The following is a 24,040-nucleotide window of genomic DNA, read 5'->3' as shown; positions in this document are numbered from 1 at the left end:
GTAGTAGTAGTAGTATTTGAGGAAAATCTCCAACCTGAAAGTCATAGTCCAAGATAATAAACAAAACTCAAACAAAACAGAGACCACTCAAAGGGAATATAAGAAAAATTCTCTCCCCTACCAATTGAATTTTATATGCTCAAAAGATAAAAGAATATACCACATTCTTTAAGCAAGAGAGTATAACAATAGGAATAATTTAAAAGAAAATATTAAAATAGCAAAAATTAAAAACTCATAGATGAGATGAAAGATAAAGGAAATTATCCCAGAAAGTAGAACTAAAAAAAGAGAGAGAGGGATGGAAAATAGAAAGAAAAATTAGAGGAGTCATTCATTAGGTCCCACACTTGACCAACTGAAGATGTGACTGGGAAAAGAAGGGCAAAAATCAAGGAGTGGCAATTATCAAAGATCTAATGCAAGAAATTTTCTCAGAACTAAAAGGCATAAGTTACCAGGGAGAAGGGGACCATTCTGTGCTGAATATATTGAGAAAGGGAAAACAAAAACAAAAAAGATCATATCACATTAAAATTTCAAAACTTAAAAGAGATCTCGAAGCTTCCTATCAGAGCAGCTAGGACACTTTTTTGTTATTTCTTATTTTGTCTGCTTTATGTGAGGGCAGGGACAATGTCTGCCCTTCTCTAATATATCCAGGGCCTAACACAGTAAATGCGAAGGAGTAGGCACATAGTTTTTCTTGAATCAACCTGTCCAATTTTTGAAAACACACGAATCCATCATTATTTAGGCGGGCATTTAGGGCTGGCAAAATCAGCTCATAGATTAGACTGATGAATACCAAATATTTTTATGTTTTCATTATGCTTTGAAGTAAAGACCTCAGGCTTTAAGTCAAAAAGACCTAGATTTGGATTCTGGCTGTGTGACCCTGACATTACTCAATTCCTCAACAAAAATGAATTGACTGACAGGCATGGGGGGACGGGCATATGTAGGGAAGGGACACTTAAAAGGTAAGTAAGGTATGGTCCCTTCTTCCCAGAGTTCACAGTTGAATGGGGAGACCAATAGGATAAACACCTATTATTGTTACAGCCTCTGAACAGGTCGGTTCCTGGCCCTCTGGGCACGTTTTCCACGCAGCTTCAACATGCTGTTTCAAACCGAACACCAGATTATATTACTTGCCTGAGTAAAGTCCTTCAAATGCTCCCTTGAGCCCTCTGGACAAAAAGTCACAGTGCTGAGTTCGGTGTGAGGGCCTCGCGCACCCCGAACGCGTTCACCTTACTCGCCTGCCTCGCACCACAGCGCCCTGACACGTCATCATCCGGCCCCATCCAAGCGGCTCTCTCGGGCGCCCCCTCTTGCAAGGGATGCTTCATCCCTCTGGTGACGAACGGAACTGTTATTCGTCTCGCCTCGAATTTCCACGTGGAAGTGCTTCAATTAAAGTAACACCCCCGCTGAGCTGCTTCTCGCCAGGTTCTTCACACTGAGACATCTGGTTGCTGAGCATCGAGGAAGCACGCGGAGGCTAGGTCCTCCCTCCATTCCTATTTTCAGGTCGACGAATCTACCGAGGAAACCCTGGCGGCCCAGTGGTTAAGTGCTATGACCGCTAACCAAAAGGTCGGTAGTTCAAATCTACAGGCCCTCCTTGGAAACTCTATGGGGCAGTTCTGCTCTGTCCCGTAGGGTCTCAGTCGAGTCTACGACAACGGGTTTGGTTTTTGTTTTTTGGTGTCTGCAGAGTAAACCCTGTTGGTGTAGCGGTTAAGGGTTTAGCTGCTAACCGGAAGGTCGCAGTTCGAATCCACTAGGCGCTCCTTGGAAACTATGGGGCAGTTCTACTCTGTCCTATAGGATCGCTATGAGTCGGTGTCCACACGATGGCAACGGGTTGTTCTGTTTTCACTCTGTTGAGGTACAATTGACATTCAATAAACTGCACGCATTTAAAGTGTGCAACTCCATGAGTTTTAACGTAAGTGTACACAAGTGAAACCATCACTACAAGAAAGATGACAAGCACATCCATGACCCCCCAAGTTTCCTCCGGGCCCTTTGCGATCCTCCTCCGGCTCCTTCTTAACCTACCGCCTGCAACCACTGATCTGCTGTCACCACGGATTAGCTTTCATTTTCTGGTATTTTACATATTGGACTAAATTCTCTTTTTTTGTTTGTTTACTTCTCTCACCACAGTTACTTTGAGATTCATCTACTTGGTTGTGTGCATCGGTTGTTATTAGTGGAGGTCCAGTGAGCTCGACTCGTGGTGGCCCATGCACAACTGATGAAAATGCTTCCCGGTCCTGCACCACCGCCATGATCGGTTGTGGATTGTACCAATAGTTCATCGCTTTTTTTTCGCTCAGTAGTATTTCTTTGTCTGACAGATCATCATTTGTTTATTCTTTCATATGTTGATGGACGTTTGAGTTGTTTCCGGGTTTTGGCTATTACAGATAAAACTGCTATGAACATTTGTATACAAGTCTTTTTTGTTTCATTTATTTGCTTTGGGGTTTTAGGGTTTTTTGTTTTGTTTGTTTTTTACGTAAAAAGGCTTTATTTTCCAGGAGCAGGGATTTAATCAAACAAGCCAAATCCCAAGGCTTTATCCCACCCTGCTGACTCCTCTTTCTTGTCTCTTCTGTTGTAGCTAGGATCCACCCAGTGGCAGGAGCTGCAGAGCCCAGGGCGGCAGAGTCGGCGACAGCCCCACCAGCAGGCACTCTGACAAGGTTGCCCATATCCTGGGCAATGATGTTTTCCCCGTTCAGCTCACTGATAACCTTGCTGAGCAAGTCTTCATCCACCTCGATGCCCACGCCGTCCAGGATTTTCTTGATGTCCTTGGCGCTGGAGAAGGCATTGCCCGGAGAGCTGCCCACGGGTGGCGACCTATGGCATCTGCATCTCGGTAGCTGCCGAAGACCTCGCGCTTAAGACCTCTGCGGCATCAGGGAGGGAAAACTATACAATTTTTTAAGAAACATATTTTCTTTTCTCTTGGGCTAGTATCTATAAGTGAAGAGGCTAGGTCTTATGGCAAGTGCATAACTTTTAAGGAAAAATTTAAAGAACTTTTTAGGAAGCAGCTAAATTATTTTCCAAAGCAATTTTGTAATCTTACACTCTCACCAGAGGTGCGTGAGTATTCCATTTGCTCCACATCCTCCCGAACACTCGGTACGGGTTAGCCTTTTTAATTTTAGCCCTCCCAGTAGGAGTATGGTGGTATCTCAGTGTAGTTTTAATTTGCTTTTTCCTAATGAGAGTATGTTGAGCATCTTTTCAAGCGCTTATATGCCATCTCTCCATCTTCTGTGGTGAGGTGTCTGTTCAGATCTTTTACCCACTTGTTTATTAGGTCATTTGTCTTATTGAGTTGTAAGAATTCTTTATATGTTCTAGATTCAAGTACTTAGTCAGATATATGTTTTGTAAATATTTTCATTAAGCTATGGCTTGCCTTTTCATTTTTCTAACAGTGTCTTTTGAATAACAAAATTTTAAATTTTTATGAAATCCAATTATTTTTTATATTATAGTTAGTGCTTTTTATGTCTTGTCTTAAAAATGTTTGCCAAACTCAGGATCAAAACTAAGATTTTCTCCCATGTTTTCTTCTAGAAATTCTATAGTTTTAGCTCTTACATTTAGGTCTGTGATCCATTTTGAGCTCATTTTTGTGATGAGAGGGAAGGGTCATGGTTCATTTTTTTGTACATGGCTACCCAATTGTTCTACGCCCATTTGTTGAAAAGACTGTTGCTAGTCGCCATCAAGCTGCCTCCAACTCATAGTGACTTCGTGTATAACAGAACTAAACATTGCCTAGTCCAGTACCATCTTCGTGATCATTTGTACGTTTGAGTCCACTGTTATAGGTATTGTATCCGTCCATCTCACTGAGGGTTTCCCTCATTTCCGTTGGCCCTCTCCTCTACCAAACATGATGCCCGTTTCTAGTTATTGATCTTTCCTGATGACGTGTCCAAAGTAAGTGAACCAAAGTCTGACCATCCTTGTTTCTGAAGAGCATTTTGGTTGTATTTCTTTTAAGACTGGTCTGTTCATTCTTTTGGCAGTCCACGGTATATTCAATATTCTTCACCAACACCACAGTTCAAATGCACCAATTCTTCTGTCTTCCTTTTTAAATTGCCCAAATTTCACATGCATATGAGAAAACTGAAAAGCCCATTCTTGGGTCAGATGCACCTTAGTCATCAAAGTGACATCTTTGCTTCTGAAAACTTTCAAGAACTCTTTTGTAGCAGATCTGCCCAATGCAATACATTGTTTGGTTTCTTGACTACTGCTTCCATGGATAGTGATTGTAGATCCACGTAGGATTAAATCATTGGCAACTTTAATTTCCTCTTCATTTATCACGATGTTGTTTATTGATCTAGTTGTAAGGATTTTTGTTTTCTTCATGTTCAGTTTTTTTTAAATTATGCTTTAGGTGAAGGTTTACAGAGCAAATTAGTTTCTCACTAAAAAATTAATACACATATTGTTTTGTGACATTGGTTGCCAACCCCATGACGTGACAACACTCTCCCCTTCTCAACCTTGGGTTCCCCATTACCAGCTTTCCTGTCTCCTCCTGCCTTTTCATCTTTGCCCCTGGGCTGGTGTGCCCCTTTAGTCTCATTTTGTTTTATGGGCCTGTCCAATTTTAGCTGAAGGGTGACCCTCAGGAGTGACTTCAGTACTGACTTAAAAGGCTGTCTGGGGGCCATACTCTGGGGGTTTCTCCGGACTCTGTCAGACCAGTAAGTCTGGTATTTTCTGTGAGTTAGAATTTTGTTCTACATTTTTCTTCAGCTCTGTCTGGGACCTTCTATGGTGCTCCCTGTCAGGGCAGTCTGTAGTGGTAGCCAGGCACCATCTAGTTGTGCTGGACTCGGTCTGGTGGAGGCTGTGGTAGTTGTGATCCATTAGTCCTTTGGACTAATTTTTCCCTTGTGTCTTTGGTTTTCTTCATTCTCCCTTTCTCCAGATGGGGTGGGACTAGTGGAGTATTTTAGATGGCCTCTCACAAGCTTTTAAGACCTCTGACGCTACTCACTCATGTTCAGTTTTAATCAGTTCTAAAGGTTGTAGTCTTTTACTTTCATTAGTAAGTGCTTCAAGTCATCTTTGTTTTTGGCAAGCAAGGTTCTGTCATCTGCATATTAGAGGTTGTTAAAGAGTCTTCCTCCAGTCCTGATGCCACACTCTTCTTCATATATAGATAGCCCAGCTTCTGGGATTATTTGTACAGCATACAAATTCTGTAAGTAAGGTGAAGGGATACAATGCTGCTGCATACTTTTCCCATGTCTGAACCACACATTATCCCCTTGCTCTCTTCAAATGATGTTTTTCTTTCTTTCTTTTATTGTGTTTTAGGTGAAAGTTTACAGAGCAAATTAGTTTCTCACTAAACAGTTAATACACAAATTGTTTTGTGACATTGGTTACCAACCCTGTGACGTGTCAACACTCTCCCCTTCTCTACCCTGGGTTCCCTGTTTCCATTCCTCCAGTTTTCCTGTTCAAATGACTGCCATGTACAGGTTCCATATGGGCCCTGGTGATGCAATGGTAAAGTGCCTAGCTGCTAACTGAAAGGTTGGTGGTTCAAACCCATCCAGTGGTTCCACAGGAGAAAGACCTGGCAATTTGCTTCCATAAAGCTTATAGCCTAGAACACCCTATAGAGTAATTCTGCTGTGTTACATGGGGTTGCTATGAGTCAAAAATTGACTTGATGGCACAGAGCAACAACACTGGAAGAAATTAAGGACAAAACGGTATAGATACACAGAAAACAAATAGCAAAATGACAGACTAAGTCTTTCATTACTGGTAATTAACCTTGAAAACATTATGCTAAGTGAAATAAGTTAGACACAAAAGGACTGATATCGTATAATCTCACTTATTTGAAATATCTGGGACAGGCAAATGCATCCAGACAAAAGTTGATTAGTGGTAACCAGGGACTGGAGGGAGGGGAAAATGAGGAGTTTATTGCTGAAGGGGTACTAAGTTTCTGTTTGGAGTGATGAAAAACTTTTGGAAATAGTGATGATGGTTGCACAATACGGTGAATGTAATAAACGTCACTAAACTGTGTTTTTTTTGACTATGCAAATGCATTCGACTGTGTAGATCATAACAAATTATGGATAACATTGTGAAAAATGGGAATTCCAGAACACTTAACTGTGCTCACGCAGAACCTGCAGATAGACCAAGAGGCAGTCGTTCAAACAGAACAAGGGGATTCTGTGTGGTTTAAAGTCAGGAAAGGTGTGCGTCAGAGTTGTATCCTTTAACCATACTTATTCAATCTGTATGCTGAGCAAATAATCTGAGAAGCTGGACTATTTGAAGAAGAACATGGCATCAGGATTGGTGGAAGACTCATTAGCAACCTGCGATATGCAGATGACACAACCTTGCTTGCTGAAGGCAAAGAGGACTTAAAGCACTTACTGATGAAGATCAAAGACTACAGCCTTGTCTTAGTCATCTAGTATTGCTATAACAGAAATACCACAAATGGATGGCTTCAACAAACAGAAGTTTATTCTCTCAGAGTCTAGCAGGCCAGAAGTCCAAATTCAGGGTGCCAGCTCCAGGGGAAGGCTTTATCTCTCAGCACGGGAGGAAGATCCTTGTCATCAATTTTACCCCGGTAGGAGCTTCTCAGTGCAGGGACCCTGGGTTCAAAGGATGCGCTATTCTCCTGGCTCTTGTTTTTTGGTGGTATGAGGTTCTGTTGATCTCTGCTCACTTCTCTTTCCTTTTATCTCTTTTAAGACAAAAGGTGATGCAGGCCACACCCCAGAGAAACTCCCTTTACATTGGATCAGGGATGTGACCTGAGTAAGGGTGTTACATCCTACTCTAATCCTCTTTAACATAATCTAATCTTACCTTATTAACCACAGGTAGAGATTAGGGTTTCCCACACATAGGAAAGTTACATCAATCACGAAATGGAGGACAACCACACAATACTGGGAATCATGTCCCAATCAAGTTGACATATTTTGGGGGGACACAATTCAATCCATGAAAAGCCTTCAGCATGGATTACAACTCAACATAAAACAAAAATTTTCAAAACTGAACCAGTAAGCACCACCACGATAAATGGAGAAAAGATTGAAGTTGTCAAGGATTTCATTTTACTTGGATCTCAATCAACACCATGGAAGCAGCAGTCAAGAAATCAAACAACATATTGCAGTGGGCAAATCTGCTGCAAAAGACCTCTTTAAAGTGTTCAGAAGCAAAGACATCACTTTGAAGCCTAAGGCACCCCTGACCCAACCCATGATATATTTTTTTTTATTAATAATTTTTATTGAGCTTTAAGTGAACGTTTACAAATCAAGTCAGTCACATATAAGCTTATATACACCTTACTCCATACTCCCACTTACTCTCCCCCTAATGAGTCAGCCCTTCCAGTCTCTCCTTTCGTGACAATTTTGCCAGTTTCTAACCCTCTCTACCCTCCTATCTCCCCTCCAGACAGGAGATGCCAACACAGTCTCAAGTGTCCACCTGATACAAGTAGCTCACTCTTCATCAGCATCTCTCTCCTACCCATTGTCCAGTCCCTTCTATGTCTGATGAGTTGTCTTCGGGAATGGTTCCTGTCCTGGGCCAACAGAAGGTTTGGAGACCATGACCGCCGGGATTCATCTAGTCTCAGTCAGACCATTAAGTCTGGTCTTTTTATGAGAATTTGGGGTCTGCATCCCACTGTTGTCCTACTCCCTCAGGGGTTCTCTGTTGTGCTCCCTGTCAGGGCAGTCATCGGTTGTGGCCGGGCACCATCTAGTTCTTCTGGTCTCACGATGATGTAGGTCTCTGGTTCATGTGGCCCTTTCTGTCTCTTGGGCTCTTAGTTATCATGTGACCTTGGTGTTCTTCATTCTCCTTTGATCCAGGTGGGTTGAGACCAATTGATGCATCTTAGATGGCCGCTTGTTAGCATTTAAGACCCCAGACGCCACATTTCAAAGTGGGATGCAGAATGTTTTCATAATAGAATTATTTTGCCAATTGACTTAGAAGTCCCCTTAAGCCATAGTCCCCAATCCCCCGCCCTTGCTCCGCTGACCTTTGAAGCATTCAGTTTATCCCAGAAACTTCTTTGCTTTTGGTCCAGTCCAGTTGAGCTGACCTTCCCTGTATTGAGTATTGTCCTTCCCTTCACCTAAAGTAGTTCTTATCTACTAACTAATCAGCAAATAACCCTCTCCCACCCTCCCTCCCTCCCCCCTCGTAACCACAAAAGTATGTGTTCTTCTCAGTTTATACTATTTCTCAAGTTCTTATAATAGTGGTCTTATACAATATTTGTCCTTTTGCCTCTGACTGATTTCACTCAGCATAATGCCTTCCAGGTTCCTCCATGTTATGAAATATTTCACAGATTCGTCACTGTTCTTTATCGATGCGTAGTATTCCATTGTGTGAATATACCACAATTTATTTAACCATTCATCTGTTGATGCATACCTTGGTTGCTTCCAGCTTTTTGCTATTGTAAACAGAGCTACAGTAAACATGAGTGTGCATATATCTGTTCGTGTGAAGGCTCTTATTTCTCTAGGGTATATTCCGAGGAGTGGGATTTCTGGGTTGTATGGTAGTTCTATGTCTAACTTTTTAAGAAAATGCCAGATAGATTTCCAAAGTGGTTGTACCATCTTACATTCCCACCAGCAGTGTATAAGAGTTCCAATCTCTCCGCAGCCTCTCCAACATTTATTATTGTGTGTTTTTTGGATTAATGCCAGCCTTGTTGGAGTGAGATGGAATCTCATGATAGTTTCAATTTGCATTTCTCTAATGGTTAATGATCAAGAGCATTTCCTCATGTATCTGTTAGTCGCCTGAATATCTTCTTTAGTGAAGTGTGTGTTCATATCCTTTGTCCACTTCTTGATTGGGTTGTTCGTCTTTTTGTGGTTGAGTTTTGACAGAATCATGTAGATTTTAGAGATCAGGCGCTGGTCGGAGATGTCATAGCTGAAAATTCTTTCCCAGTCTATAGGTGGTGTTTTTACTCTTTTGGTGAAGTCTTTAGATGAGCATAGGTGTTTGATTTTTAGGAGCTCCCAGTTATCTGGTTTCTCTTCGTCATTTTTGGTAATGTTTTGTATTCTGTTTATGCCTTGTATTAGGGCTCCTAGGGTTGTCCCTATTTTTTCTTCCATGATCTTTATCGTTTTAGTCTTTATGTTTAGGTCTTTGATCCACTTGGAGTTAGTTTTTGTGCATGGTGTGAGGTATGGGTCCTGTTTCATTTTTTTTGTAAGTGGATATCCAGTTATGCCAGCACCATTTGTTAAAAAGACTATCTTTTCCCCAATTAACTGACACTGGGCCTTTGTCAAATATCAGCTGCTCATATGTGGATGGATTTATATCTGGGTTCTCAATTCTGTTCCATTGGTCTATGTGCCTGTTGTTGTACCAGTACCAGGCTGTTTTGACTACTGTGGCTGTATAATAGGTTCTAAAATCAGGTAGAGTGAGGCTTCCCACTTTCTTCTTCTTTTTCAGTAATGTTTTACTTATCCGAGGCTTCTTCCCTTTCCATATGAAGTTGGTGATTTGTTTCTCTATCACATTAAAAAATGTCATTGGAATTTGGATCGGAAGTGCATTGTATGTATAGATGGCTTTTGGTAGAAGAGACATTTTTACTATGTTAAGTCTTCCTATCCATGAGCAAGGTATGTTTTTCCACTTAAGTAGGTCCTTTTTAGTTTCTTGTAGTCGTACTTTGTAGTTTTCTTTATATAGGTCTTTTATATCTTTGGTAAGATTTATTCCTAAGTATTTTATCTTCTCGGGGGCTACTGTGAATGGTATTGATTTGGTTATTTCCTCTTTAATGTTCTTTTTGTTGATGTAGAGGAATCCAAGTGATTTTTGTACGTTTATCTTATAACCTGAGACTTTGCCAAACTCTTCTATTAGTTTCAGTAGTTTTCTGGAGGATTCCTTAGTGTTTTCTGTGTATAAGATCATGTCATCTGCAAATAGTGATAATTTTACTTCCTCCTTGCCAATCCGGATGCCTTTTATTTCTTTGTCTAGCCTAATTGCTCTGGCTAGGACCTCTAGCACAATGTTGAATAAGAGTAGTGATAAAGGGCATCCTTGTTTGGTTCCCGTTCTCAAGGGAAATGCTTTCAGGCTCTCTCCATTTAGAATGATGTTGGCTGTTGGCTTTGCATAGATGCCCTTTATTATGTTGAGGAATTTTCCTTCAATTCCTATTTTGGTGAGAGTTTTTATCATAAATGGGTGTTGGACTTTGTCAAATGCCTTTTCTGCATCAATTGATAAGATCATGTGGTTTTTGTCCTTTGTTTTATTTATATGGTGGATTACATTAATGGTTTTTCTAATATTAAACCAGCCTTGCATACCTGGTATAAATCCCACTTGGTCGTGGTGGATTATTTTTTTGATATGTTGAATTCTATTGGCTAAAATTTTTTTTTTTTTTATAATAACTTTTATTAAGCTTCAAGTGAACGTTTACAAATCCAATCAGTCTGTCACATATAAGTTTACATACATCTCACTCCCTACTCCCACTTACTCTCCCCGTCTTGAGTCAGCCCTTTCAGTCTCTCCTTTCTTGACAATTTTGCCGGCTTCCCTCTCTCTCTATCCTCCCATCCCCCCTCCAGGCAAGAGTTGCCAACACAATCTCAAGTGTCCACCTGATATAATTAGCTCACTCTTCATCAGCATCTCTCTCCCACCCGCTGAACAGTCCCTTTCATTTCTGATGAGTTGTCTTCGGGGATGGTTCCTGTCCTGTGTCAACAGAAGGTCTGGGGAGCATGGCCGCCGGGATTCCTCCAGTCTCAGTCAGACCATTAAGTTTGGTCTTCTTATGAGAATTTGGGGTCTGCATCCCACTGATCTCCTGCTCCCTCAGGGGTCCTCTGCTGAGCTCCCTGTCAGGGCAGACATCGATTGTGGCCGGGCACCAACTAGTTCTTCTGGTCTCAGGATGATGTAGGTCTCTGGTTCATGTGGCCCTTTCTGTCTCTTGGGCTCTTAGTTGTCATGTGGGCTTGGTGTTCTTCATTTTCCTTTGCTCCAGGTGGGTTGAGACCAATTGCTGCATCTTAGATGGCTGCTTGTTAGCATTTAAGACCCCAGACGCCACATTTCAAAGTGGGATGCAGAATGATTTCATAATAGAATTATTTTGCCAATTGACTTAGAAGTCCCCGCAAACCATGTTCCCCAGACCCCCGCGCTTGCTCCGCTGACCTTTGAAGCATTCATTTTATCCCGGAAACTTCTTTGCTTTTGGTCCAGTCCAATTGAGCTGACCTTCCATGTATTGAGTGTTGTCTTTCCCTTCACCTAAAGCAGTTCTTATCTACTGATTAATCAATAAAAAACCCTCTCCCACCCTCCCTCCCTCCCCCCCTCGTAACCACAAAAGTATGTGTTCTTCTCAGGTTTACTGTTTCTCAAGATCTTATAATAGTGGTCTTATACAATATTTGTCCTTTTGCCTCTGACTAATTTCGCTCAGCATAATGCCTTCCAGGTTCCTCCATGTTATGAAATGTTTCAGAGATTCGTCACTGTTCTTTATCGATGCGTAGTATTCCATTGTGTGAATATACCACAATTTATTTACCCATTCATCCGTTGATGGACACCTTGGTTGCTTCCAACTTTTTGCTATTGTAAACAGAGCTGCAATAAACATGGGTGTGCATATATCTGTTTGTATGAAGGCTCTTGTATCTCTAGGGTATATTCCTAGGAGTGGGATTTCTGGGTTGTATGGTAGTTCTATTTCTAACTGTTTAAGATAACGCCAGATAGATTTCCAAAGTGGTTGTATTGGCTAAAATTTTGTTGAGGATTTTTGCATCTATGTTCATGAGGGATATAGGTCTGTAATTTTCTTTTTTTGTGATGTCTTTACCTGGTTTTGGTATCAGGGATATGGTGGCTTTATAGAATGAGTTAGGCAGTATTCCGTCATTTTCTATGCTTTGAAATACCTTTAGTAGTAGTGGTGTTAACTCTTCTCTGAAAGTTTGGTAGAAGTCTGCAATAAAGCCATCCGGGCCAGGGCTTTTATTTGTTGGGAGTTTTTTGATTACTGTTTCGATCTCTTTTTTTTGTTGTGGGTCTATTTAGTTGTTCTACTTCTGATTGTGTTAGTTTAGGTAGGTAGTGTTTTTCCAGGAATTCATCCATTTCTTCTAGGTTTGCAAATTTGTTAGAGTACAATTTTTCGTAATAATCTGATATGATTCTTTTAATTTCAGTTGGGTCTCTTGTGATGTGGCCCATCTCGTTTCTAATTGGGATTATTTGTTTCCTTTCCTGTATTTCTTTAGTCAGCCTGGCCAATGGTTTATCAATTTTGTTAATTTTTTCAAAGAACCAGCTTTTGACTTTGTTAATTCTTTCAGTTGTTTTTCTGTTCTCTAATTCATTTAGTTCAGCTCTAATTTTTATTATTTGTTTTCTTCTGGTGCCTGATGGATTCTTTTGTTGCTCGCTTTCTATTTGTTCAAGTTGTAGGGACAGTTCTCTGATTTTGGCTCTTTCTTCTTTTTGTTTGTGTGCATTTATCGATATAAATTGACCTCTGAGCACTGCTTTTGCTGTGTCCCAGAGGTTTTGATAGGAAGTATTTTCATTCTCGTTGCATTCTATGAATTTCTTTATTCCCTCCTTAATGTCTTCTTTAACCCAGTCTTTTCTGAGCAGGGTATTGTTCAGTTTCCAAGTGTTTGATTTCTTTTCCCTGATTTTTCTGTTATTGATTTCCACTTTTATGGCCTTGTGGTCTGAGAAGATGCTTTGTAATATTTTGATGTTTTGGATTCTGGAAAGATTTGTTTTATGACCTAATATGTGGTCCATTCTAGAGAATGTTCCATGTGTGCTAGAAAACCAACCCATGATATTTTTAATCACCTCATATGCATGCAAAAGTTAGCCAATGAGTAAGGAAGACCCAAGAAGAATTGGTGCATTTGAATTTTGGTGTTGCCAAAGAATATTGAGTATACCAGGGACTTCCAAAAGAACAAACAAGTCTATCTTGGAAGAAGCATGGCCAGAATGCTCTTTAAAAGCAAGGATGGCAAGACTTCATCTAACGAACTTTCGATATGTTATCAGGAGGGACCAGTCCCTAGAGAAGGACATCATGCTTGGTAAAGTAGAGGGTCAGCGAAAAAGAGAAAGACCTGCCACGAGATGGACTGACACAATGGCTGCAACGATGGGCTCAAGCATAACAATTGTGAGGATGGCGCAGGATGAATCAGTGTTTCATTCTTGTGTACATAGGGTCGCTATGAGTTGGAATTGACTCAACGATACCTAAGAACAACAAATTGTATGTGTAAAAAATGATTAAAATGGCAAATTTTTTGTCACATATATATATTTTTTAACCACAATAAAAAATTAAAAACCTACGAGTATATTGAATGTTCAAACAAATGAGATATCAAAAAGGGGATATAAATGATGTATGATTGCTGAGCAAAGCTCACAGTTCAATAAAGTAAGTTTCTTTTCTATGAGCAATATTATAAAAATATTGTAATGGAATCTTATGCTTGATTTGGTATTTTTCTCTCATTTTCAAAATCTTTCAATGTTCTGTAATAAGTTCCAAAGACCTTGTTAGCTACCTTCTTTAGGGGAGGAACCAATAAAAAATACTTGACCAACAAAAAAAGGTAAAATAAAGAATTTTTCAGACAATCAAAAGGATAGAATTTGTCATCAGTAGACCCACATTGAAAGAAATAGTAAAGGTAGTTTTTTAGGTATAATGAAAATGAGACCAAATGAAAGTAAGGAAAAGATAGACAATAGAAGAAAATGGGCAAGAGACTCGAACAGTCCCCTCACGAAGTGGATATATGAAAATTCAAAAACAAACAAAAAGATGTTCAACCTCATTACTCAACAGAGAAATGTAAATTGAAATAGCACCGCACCCCCATTCAAATGCCTAAAATTAAAAGGGTCGAATTATCAAGTACTGACAAGGATATGGAACATCTAGAACTTTTACACACTGGTGGTGAGAGTATGAATTGGTAGAACCAACAGAATTGAAACAGATGAAACCAGAAAACATACACAAGAATGTAATAGCCAAAACCTGGTTAATGGATTGTGGAATATTCATGCAATGAAATACTACACAGCAATAAAAATTAACCAATTTTTGCTACATGCAGTAATAACATGGATGGATCTCATAAACATAAAATTGAGTTCTCCATAATTCTATCTGTATTAACTTCAAGTGAAATTATCTATGATGCTACAAGTCAAAATGGTGGTTATCTTTGGGCAGAATGGGCTCCAGTAGCGATTGGGAAAGGATCTTTGGGGGAGTTCTGGGGTGCTGGTAACCTTTTGTTTTAAAATCTTGGTGAGAGTTACATGGATGATTTTGTTTTGTGAAAATCTGAGCTATACACTTAAGATTTGTATACTTTACTATGTGTATATATATTATATTTTACAAAAAATACACTGACAAGTTAGTCTCCTCTCACTTCTTTCCCTCAGTCACTGAATTCTTCTCCCAGTTTCTTCTACTTGTACTTTGGATCCCTCTAACTTCCTTCAAGTCCTCTATCCATCAAGCATCTTTTCTCTTACCAGTATTTCTAATTTTCTCTCACTATTGACTCTTTCCTTAGAGTGTAAATGTACTAAAATCTCTCCCATTCTGAAAACAAACCTATTTCCTAAAAAATTTCCTACACCAGGTAATATCAGAATTCAATTTTCCCTTAATATCCAGTCTGCCAACTAGAGTCTGTGCCATAGATTCTTCAAATCTCTGCAATCTGACCTCCAGTCATTCCAATCACAGATATTCCTCTCACCAAGGTCACCCATGACTTCCTTGATGCAAATTGCAATGGTCACTTTTCAGATCTTGCTTTTTTAACCAGTATTGGAGACTTGACCACTTCTTTCTTCTTTCTAGCTTATATCTAAGTGCTTCCAAGTCTTTACAAATAATATTTAATTTAACTCTTACAACTCTAGGATGTAAACAAGTACTACCTCCATCTTATAAATGAGAAAACTGAGCCTAGCAGAGGTTAAGTAACTTGCCCAGTTAACTAACTCCCATCCCATATGTATTTGATGAAACGGTCCTTTCCTGTGGTTTCTAGGATGATTAGTTTTCTTTGACCTCTTTGGCCATTCCTTATAATCCTTTGAATGTGCTTCTTCCTTCAACAAAAACTAGTTGCCATTGAGTCAACTGACTAATGGTGACCCATGTGGGTCAGAGCAGAACTGTACTCCATAGGGTTTCCAGGGGCTGATTTTTCAGAACTAGATCACCAGGTCTTTCTTCCAGGGTGCCTTTGGGTAGACTCAAACCTCCAACCTTTAGGTTAGCAGCTGAGCACATTAACCATTTGTACCACCCAGGGACTCCTTCCTCTGAGTGCTTTTTAAATATTTGTGAATGCTAGGGCGCCAGGCTTCTCATCTCTTCTGCATGATCTCCCTGGGCGCACATTTTAATGGTTTTAATCATCACCTACACCAATGATTTGCAGATCTCTTTCTCCAGTCTACATCCACCAGCCCTCAAATCCATCTTGTCCAAAGCTGAATTTGTCATCTTCATCCTTTGCACAAATCTGCTTCTTCTCCTATTAGCTACCCAGCTACCCAAGACAGAAACCTGGGAGTTCATTTAACAGGTCTGCCTCCTTCCCCTCACTCTCCATATCCACTCTGTCACCAAGTTCTGCTTTTTCTACTTTCTGAGTATATCTTGTGTTCATTCCTCTCTGCAACTGCATTGTCACTGCTCAAGTTCAAGCCGTATCTTTTGCTTGGGCTGTTGCAATAAAACTCTTAACTTTCCTGTTTTCAGCAAAGTATAATTCCAGCAGTTTTATACTACTGCTAGAATAACTAGCACAAATCAGACTCTGCTATTCATCCCTGCACCTATGGGATAAAATCTCAACTCCTTAAAATGCCGTACATGTCCTGTCCTGTCAAGAACTGGTGCCTGCCTCTGTACCTGTCCAATTTTATCGTTCCCACCCCTCCCTCACCCCTTATAATCTAAGAGTACTAAAACTATTTGTAATCCATCTGTTATGGGTTGAATTGTATCCCACAAAAATGTGTGTCAACTTGGCTAGGCCATGATTCCCAGTATTGTGTGGCTGTCCACCATTTTGGGATCTGATGTGATTTTCCTATGTGTTCTAAATCCTACCTCTATGATGTTAATGAGGCAGGATTAGAGGCAGTTATGTTAATGAGGTAGAACTCAATCTATAAGATTAGGTTGTATCTTGAGTCAATCTCTTTTGAGATATAAAAGAAAGAATCCAGCAGAAAGGAGAGGACCTCTTATCACTCAAGAATGAAGAACCAGAAGGGGAGTGTGTCCTTTGGATCTAGGGTCCCTGCACTGAAAAGCTCCTAGACCAGGGGAAGATTGATGACAAGGACCTTCCCCCATAACTGACAAAGAGAGAAACCCTTCCCCTGGAATTGGCACCCTGAATTCGGACTTCTAGACTGTGAGAGAATAAATTTCTCTTTGTTCACGCCATCCACTTGTGGTATTTCTGTTACAGCAGCACTGATAACTAAGACACCATCCAAAAAAAAGTCATGATTTTTTTTTTCTCTGTGCTATTGCCCAGGACTAACATTCCTGGAATGCCTTCTTCTACCTTGTCCATTTATAAAACTCTTACTCTTTATGAGACAGCTCAGTCATCATTTCCTCTATGCAAACTTCTTTGATCCCCCAGCCTGGGTTAGGGACCTAAGTGATTCCATGGCTTCATGCATATATTTCTTATTCAGTGTATATATTTCTTATAACACTTAACCCTCAAAGCCCCCTTTTTAAATGTGTTGCCCCCAGACTGGACAGTGAACTCCTTGATGACCAGAACTTGTGTTTTTCATCTGTATATTTTCCAGCACATAACAGAAGTTCCAGAAATGTTTGCTAAACTAAGTTCATTCATTTCCTTCTCCAATTTGCAATATAGTTGCTACTTCCCCTACACTTCTTCCAGCCCCATCTGATTTTGTCTCTCTTCTCCTTTAAAACTTGCCACTATCTTCTAGAGAATAAAGAGAGGAAACTAGAGCCTAGAGATGGAGAAAAAGAGACACATTCCTTGTAATGGTGCTGATAGGTCTGTGCCTCCCCATACTCGCTAGCCACCCCATCCCCAACCCCTCACAGGAGTGGGTACATGAGTCATTTCTGGCTAGTATAACATATTCCCAGTAACTGATGCAGGGATGGACCTAAACATGGTGGATGATAAGGTGGGAGGTAGGCCATTGGCCTCACTTGAATCACACAAAATCATGGGTTTCTCATAAGAAAGAGGGGTTCCATTACCAAAAGGAGCAAGGAAAAGCACTTGGGTAGATAAAAAATCGTAGCTACCATAATCTACTGTAAGGGAACAATGGGTCCTCCTTACCCCTCTAGAAATCCCCTGCTCAAGCTTCATGACTTGTCCCCAAATTCACTGTAGAGTCTTTTCTGACTTCCCATGGGAAAAGTTGTTCCCTCTTCTAAGTTCCCCACCTGTTACCCATTGCCATCGAGTCAATTCTGACTCATAGCAATGCTATAGGACAAAGTATAACTGACCCCTGGGGTTTCCAAGGCTGTAATCTTTATGGAAGCAGACTGCCACATCTTTCTCCCATGGAGCAGCTGGTGGGTTCGAACTGCTGACTTTTTGCTTCATTAGCAGGCGAGCACTTTAACTACTGCACCACCAGGGCTCCTTAGTTCCCCACCAAGCCAAACCCTAACCTGTTGCTGTCAAGTCGATACACCGACCCTATAGAACAGACTAGAACTGCCCCATATGGTTTCCAAGGAGTGCCTGGTGGATTCAAACTGCTGACCTTTAGATTAGCAGCCATAGGTCTTAACCACTACACCACCAGGGTTTCCTAGTTCCCCACAGCACCCTGGAATTTTATGCCCAACAGCAGGTGTAACGAAATCAGACAGACCTGGATTCAAATTCTAGCTTTGCCACTGAATAACTGTATTACTTAACCTCTTTGAACCTGTCTCCTCATCTTTAAAATGAGGACACCATTATCAATCTCATTGGACAGTGGCTGGGATTAAAGATGTCAATAAATAGACTGGCATATAGTAGGCACTCAGGTAATGTCAATCTCACCTCCTCCTCTCCCCATCCCATGCTCCATATTAGAAATGAATCCTTTGAAGAATTTTTACTCTTCTGTGTCCCCAGCACCTACGCAGAGCTTGGCATGCAGCTAATTCATGATAAATCTTTGATAAACGACAAATCTGGAGAAGGGAATACTGTGCTATGACAAAAACGACTACCTTGTAGTAGTTAGCTATATGCAGGACTTGCTTCTTGGTAATAAATTCCCTGAGGATAAGGCCATAGTATATAAATGTCTGCACTGTCCCTGCCACACATTAGCAAAAGGGCTTTGCTGGTGAGAACTTAAAGTAAGACATATGAAATTGGATAGCCCCAGCCTGGGTGATTTGGACAACTTAGAGGCCCCTCTCCTCTGGAGAGAGAGTCAGTCTTAAAATTTATAAAGTATGTGGCCTTACTGCCCTCTGGAGACTGCAGATTTTTTCTTAAGACATCACTTCTGTTGAAGTGATCTATTGAAGATCAATAATAGATCTTTCCATTAAGAGCTGCACTTAGGGTCCTGAAAAATCTTGTAAAAATTTTCATATGTGAAGTGTTGCTGAGAAGCTCTTCTAAAATTCCCAAGTGGCAATTTCTAAAAATAGGGAGACCTAGGATTTAAGAACACAACGTTTTCCCACTCTTCTTTCTCAATAAGTCACCCAAATGAGGAAATGGTTTTTTAAAAGCAACCATGTGTGTTGCCATTACAGTGTACTCCATATTTATTAGACAATTGACAAGAAAAAAACAACTTTTGGCACAAGAAGGCCAGTTTATTCTTTTTTTTTTTTTTTTTTTGGACACATGAACACAAAATATCCCTGCAGGCCAAAAAAAAAAATTTTTTTTTTCAAAATTTAAACAGCCATCATTTGATCGCAACATGAGGATACGACCCCTCCCTTAATAGCTGAGAAAGTACCTCGTGTTGCCAGAGACATACATCCAGTCCAGATTTATAAAATACATTTTAAAACATTACAAGTCTAACAATATAGAAACAAAAATTACACCACTAATCAAATGAACAGATGCAAACATTTTCAGCCACTAGACATAGAAAGAGCATGAATATGTCAATAGCAAGGGTAAGAAAATTATTAATCGATAACAAGACCTTTCCTTTAATTTTACAAAGAAAAATCCTTGGAATTGAAATAGTATTGATACAATGCCCTCAGTCTCTGCTTTCTTAAAATGAAAGTAGAGCTACCACCTTGCTACTGAGCAAGAAAATCTTAACAGCACATCCACAAAGGGTTGATAGGGTCGGGCAGAGAGGGTGATCCTTGTTAAACAGTGTATCTGCACAAGGATTACCTTTTCCCATTGGAAGGGTACATAGGTAAGCTTTGATACAGGCTGGGCACCAGATCCTAAAATACACATCACATAGAGCTTGACTGCTTGTAAGGCAACCCCTTTGGAAGCAGCAAATAGAACTTAACAGTAAGAATGAATACATTCTGCCTGCCTGGACTGCTGGCTGCTTTAAACCAGCTAGTTCACTTTTATAAACCATTCAAAATGCAATAGCTAACAACAACAAAACACAACTGAATCAATATTTGGGTCTTCGTGGCTCTCTTACCTGCTCCTTCTCCCCAAATTATTACTCTTTTACATTGCTACATTTAAATCTTTCACACCACGTGACGATGCCTAAATAGGCTGCGTTGTAAAAAACCAAACACCCTAAAACTACTTCTACAGAATGCACACCTCCCATTGATTGACACATGCATGATTCAGTTAGTTTCAAGAGGTCACAAATTCAAATTGTCAAGCCGAATTAAATTAAAACTATGCATTCAGACTTGCTTGCAGAACTATTTCTGCCAGTCTGGTTTCGCAATGATTACCTACCTCTTAAAGATTCACCCTTCAGCAAGTTTTTTTCCCCAGTAATTCTAGTTCCTCCATATTTCTTACCTTTTGTCCAAAAATGACAGCATTGCACACTTAATGGTACTGTTTTCCTATAAAAATAGGCTTCCCGGATTTTCCTCCACCATGACACTGATTTGCCCAGCGTATCAGGATTGACTGAGGTCTTACAAACTGTATTGTTTGTTCGAGGCTGAACATACAACCCAACCTCAGGCCAGCAAACCAGGGCTTTCCAGCCCTCCACCTTTGCTCCCTGCTCCATACATGCCAGGAGATGGTGAGAAGGAAGCAAGCCCGAGGCACTCGAGTGCAGGTGTGGTGCCAGCTGGCCAGCCAGCCAGCCACTAAGAGTTCACATCCTGGACTCCAGTGAGTCCTCCTCCTAAAAACACTTGTTTTTTTTCTCCTCTTGGGTCCAGAGTGGTCGTGCTGAAGGGTATTTTTCTGTGCTCTCCCTGAACGAGTGTGAATAAAAGCAGCAGTCAGCCCCTCACCAACATGTCCTGATTTGTATTATCCAACTGAGGTATTTGCCAAAGGAAAATCTTAAGAAATGAACATCTGCCATCTCTTTGCTCCTGCCTATGTTGTGCCTCAGCAACAGAGTTTGCTTTCATCCCACTATCTGCAGAGGATAAGAACGTCTGTATTCATCTTAATGAGCTACAGGACTCAACAAACACTAGGATACACTCTGAAGACCCGTCTCAGCAAACACCAGCGGTGCTTGTGATCAACAGGACATGGAAATGTAAACGTCAATGTATATACAAGTTTGTTAAAAGACTGAAGAAAAACAGTGTTTTATATTGCTGGGATTTTGAGAAGGCTAGTTTAAGAGATGTGGGCTGGCTAATGAGTTTAAGCAAATACCCTTCACCATTAGATCCAGTGTTTCCCCACCAGCAGTCTCCAGACAGAGGAGGTAAGTTTGTTTTTTACGACCTTGTGTCTATCTCTTCCTCCACCGTATAGATGGAGTATGGCTCTAGGCCTTTTATCCCCTTCTCCATCTCTCACTCCTAAGGTTCCAGGATACAGAATTACGAGTCAGTCCAATTTGGGCTGGGAAACACAGGTTGGAACTACCAAGACTCTATGTAACTGTTGTCCATTCACAAAGTATTATCTACAGTAAATACAGAATAGGAGCCCTGGTGGCGAAACGGTTAAGCTCTTGGCTGCTAACCGAAAGGTTGGAGGTTCGAACCCACCAGGTGCTCTGAGGAGAAAAGACCTGGCAATCTGCTCTCCTAAGGATTTTAGCCTTGGAAACCCTATGGGGCAGTTCTACTCTGTCCTATAGGGTCACTATGAGTCGGAATAGACTCGACGGCACACAACAACAAATACAGAATACATTTTCCCTTATATTTTAACTGATGCTTACTTTAGATCAACTCTCTTTTTCTGGACAAGAAAGGAATCCCATCTTCCTGTGAGTGGAATCCAGAATTCATTAAGAACAATCAAGCTTTTCTATACAGCTTTAGTTTAATAAAGGGTAGAAAACCCCACCAAGTACATTTCAGGTTGAAAGAGAAGCAAAAAATTTGCACTGCAAGTTACTCTGTGAGTAACCTTGGTTCTCCAGGTAGGGTGGGCGGTGGGGGGGCTTTAAATGCTGGTACATTTTCGCAAGTTGCAGCATCACTCAATGTACCTTAAGGAGTGGCAAGGCCTACCCAATAAGGAAGCATCCTGGTTCTAGCTTATTTTAAAACAAAATGACAGGACACCAAATGTGGCTATAAAACAGATAAAAATAAGTCTTTAAAAAGGCATGGAAATATACGTCTTTTCTGACCGGTTTCAGAAATTGCCAGATTATGATATATAAGAAGTAGTTCATAAAATCATACCAAAATCTCATCTAGAAAACTACGCTGCTGTCAGGCAAAAGAAGTGGAGGGCCCTTAAAAAATGTTTATTGCCAAAGTTAACTTTGTATGAGAAAAGTTTAAAAATCATTTAGATCTAACAGATCACACAGCAGCATAAAATGGGCACTTTTGAAGACTTGGAAAAATACTAAAAGCTATTTTTTTTTTTTAAAGAGGGGGAGACAAGAGTATTTTTACCATGGCAGTGTTATCTGTCCCCGTGACATGCATTACACCTGTTTATGTTACACATTCACAAAAGCCAACTAAATAAGAGAACTGCCTGTCTGAATCTGCAGCCAAATATAGTGCAATTGCTTGGCAGCTTGTACTTGCACCAGCACAAGTCTGCAGAGATCAATAAGATAAAGTAGTAAAACTAATAAAACTCTGTAAAACTTTCAAAAATTAATGCTCATTAAAGGCATTTACAGTGGTGAAGTCAAAAATCTCCATTAAAAAGTCTATGGACCCATACAATTAAATAGTTACACTGAACTGAAGTAGGTTGTTTGATTTCTCTCTCCCATTTATGCTTATACCCCACTCGATGAATACCAAAAAAACAAATAATCTTCTCTTATAAGACTAGAGGGATGCGGTGAACACCACAGCTAGCAAAATATTCCATAGAAACCTTTCCTGCAAAGTCCTTTATAAAGTTCAGGCTGATCAGCCTTTGCTCGTTGAGGTAAAAATTTAGTCCAGTGCATCAGAAAAGATAATCTATGAGTACCTATTACTTTTTTAAAAAATGGCTCAATTTTGTGGATGCATCAGACAGTGCTGCGAAGTATAAATTCAGTGCAACTATTCCGAGCTGCTGGTAGAAGATCACCTGAAGTCAACTTGGCTCTATGTAGAGGTGGTAGGCATTTGAAACATTTTGAGGCTGCATGGGGTGCCAAATCGGTTGAGTTCTTTTTCTGAGACTCTCAGGCAAAATACATCGTGTGCTGGGTATCATGGTGGATCTGCACAGCCTTAGCCAAGGCCTGAGGATCTCGACCATTGCTCTGTCCTGACACGTGGCTGCCTTCTGCACTGTAAAGAGAAAAAACCAAAAAGCCAGGTGTAATGGAAGACCATATCAAACTTCACATGTTCCAAATAGCACAGATAGTACTGGATTCAAGAAGATCTTGGGCCCAGGCCTTGGCTCCTTAACTGCTTATGTCTCGCTATACCTCTTAGCCAGTGAAAACCTTATGAATAGCAGCAGAACATTGTCTGATATAGTGCCAGAAGATGAGCCCCTCAGGTTGGAAGGCACTCAAAAGACGACTGGGGAAGAGCTGCTTCCTCAAAGTAGAGTCGACATTAATGACGTGGATGGAGTCAAGCCTTCAGGACCTTCATTTGCTGATGTGGCACAACTCAAAATGAGAGGGAACAGCTGCAAACATCCATTAATAATTGGAACCTGGAATGTACGAAGTATGAATCTAGGAAAATTGGAAATAGGCAAAAATAAAATGGGACACATAAAAATTGATATCCTAGGCATTAGTGAGCTGAAATGGACTGGTATTGGCCATTTTCATTCGGACAATCATATGGTCCACTGTGCCAGGAATGACACCATGAAGAAAAACGGCATTGCATTCATCATCAAAAAGGACATTTCAAGATCTATCCTGAAATACATCACTGTCACTGATAGGGTAATATCCATATGCCTACAAGGAAGAACAGTTAATATGATTATTATTCAAATTTACGAACCAACCACTAAGGCCAAAGAAGAAGAAATTGAAGATGTTTACCAACTTCTGCAGTCTGAGATTGATTAAACGTGCAATCAGGATGCATTGATGATTACTGGTGACTGGAATGCGAAAGTTGGAAACAAAGAGGAAGGGTCGGTAGTTGGAAAATATGGCCTTGATGATAGAAACAACACTGGAGGTCACATGATAGAATTTTGCAAAACCAATGACTTCTTCATTGCAAATACTTTTTTCAACAAAGTAAACGGTGACTATATACATGGACCTCGCT

At 40.4% G+C, this 24,040-nt stretch overlaps 1 protein-coding gene across 7 annotated transcripts in view; it reads right to left on the bottom strand.

The window, feature by feature from the left end:
- Nucleotides 1–19,020: 19,020 nt before the first annotated feature.
- LOC100676346 (protein argonaute-4) overlaps nt 19,021–24,040 on the bottom strand; it is a 42,593-nt gene continuing 37,573 nt past the window's right edge. For 3 of the 7 annotated variants that reach the window (XM_064281703.1, XM_064281705.1, XM_064281704.1), the window contains one exon: nt 19,024–23,083. In XM_064281703.1, the coding sequence (XP_064137773.1) occupies nt 22,975–23,083 (109 nt within the window). In that variant the 3' untranslated portion in view covers nt 19,024–22,974. Of the gene's footprint in view, nt 23,084–24,040 lie in introns of all 7 variants that reach the window. The other 4 variants (XM_064281702.1, XM_064281706.1, XM_064281701.1 and 1 more) reach the window with 2 other exon arrangements.

The sequence above is a fragment of the Loxodonta africana genome, chromosome 3, assembly GCF_030014295.1.
Source record: "Loxodonta africana isolate mLoxAfr1 chromosome 3, mLoxAfr1.hap2, whole genome shotgun sequence".
Classification (NCBI taxonomy): Eukaryota; Metazoa; Chordata; class Mammalia; order Proboscidea; family Elephantidae; genus Loxodonta; species Loxodonta africana.
The sequence above is the reverse complement of the archived record's forward strand: the minus strand, read 5'-3'. Positions and strand labels throughout refer to the sequence as shown.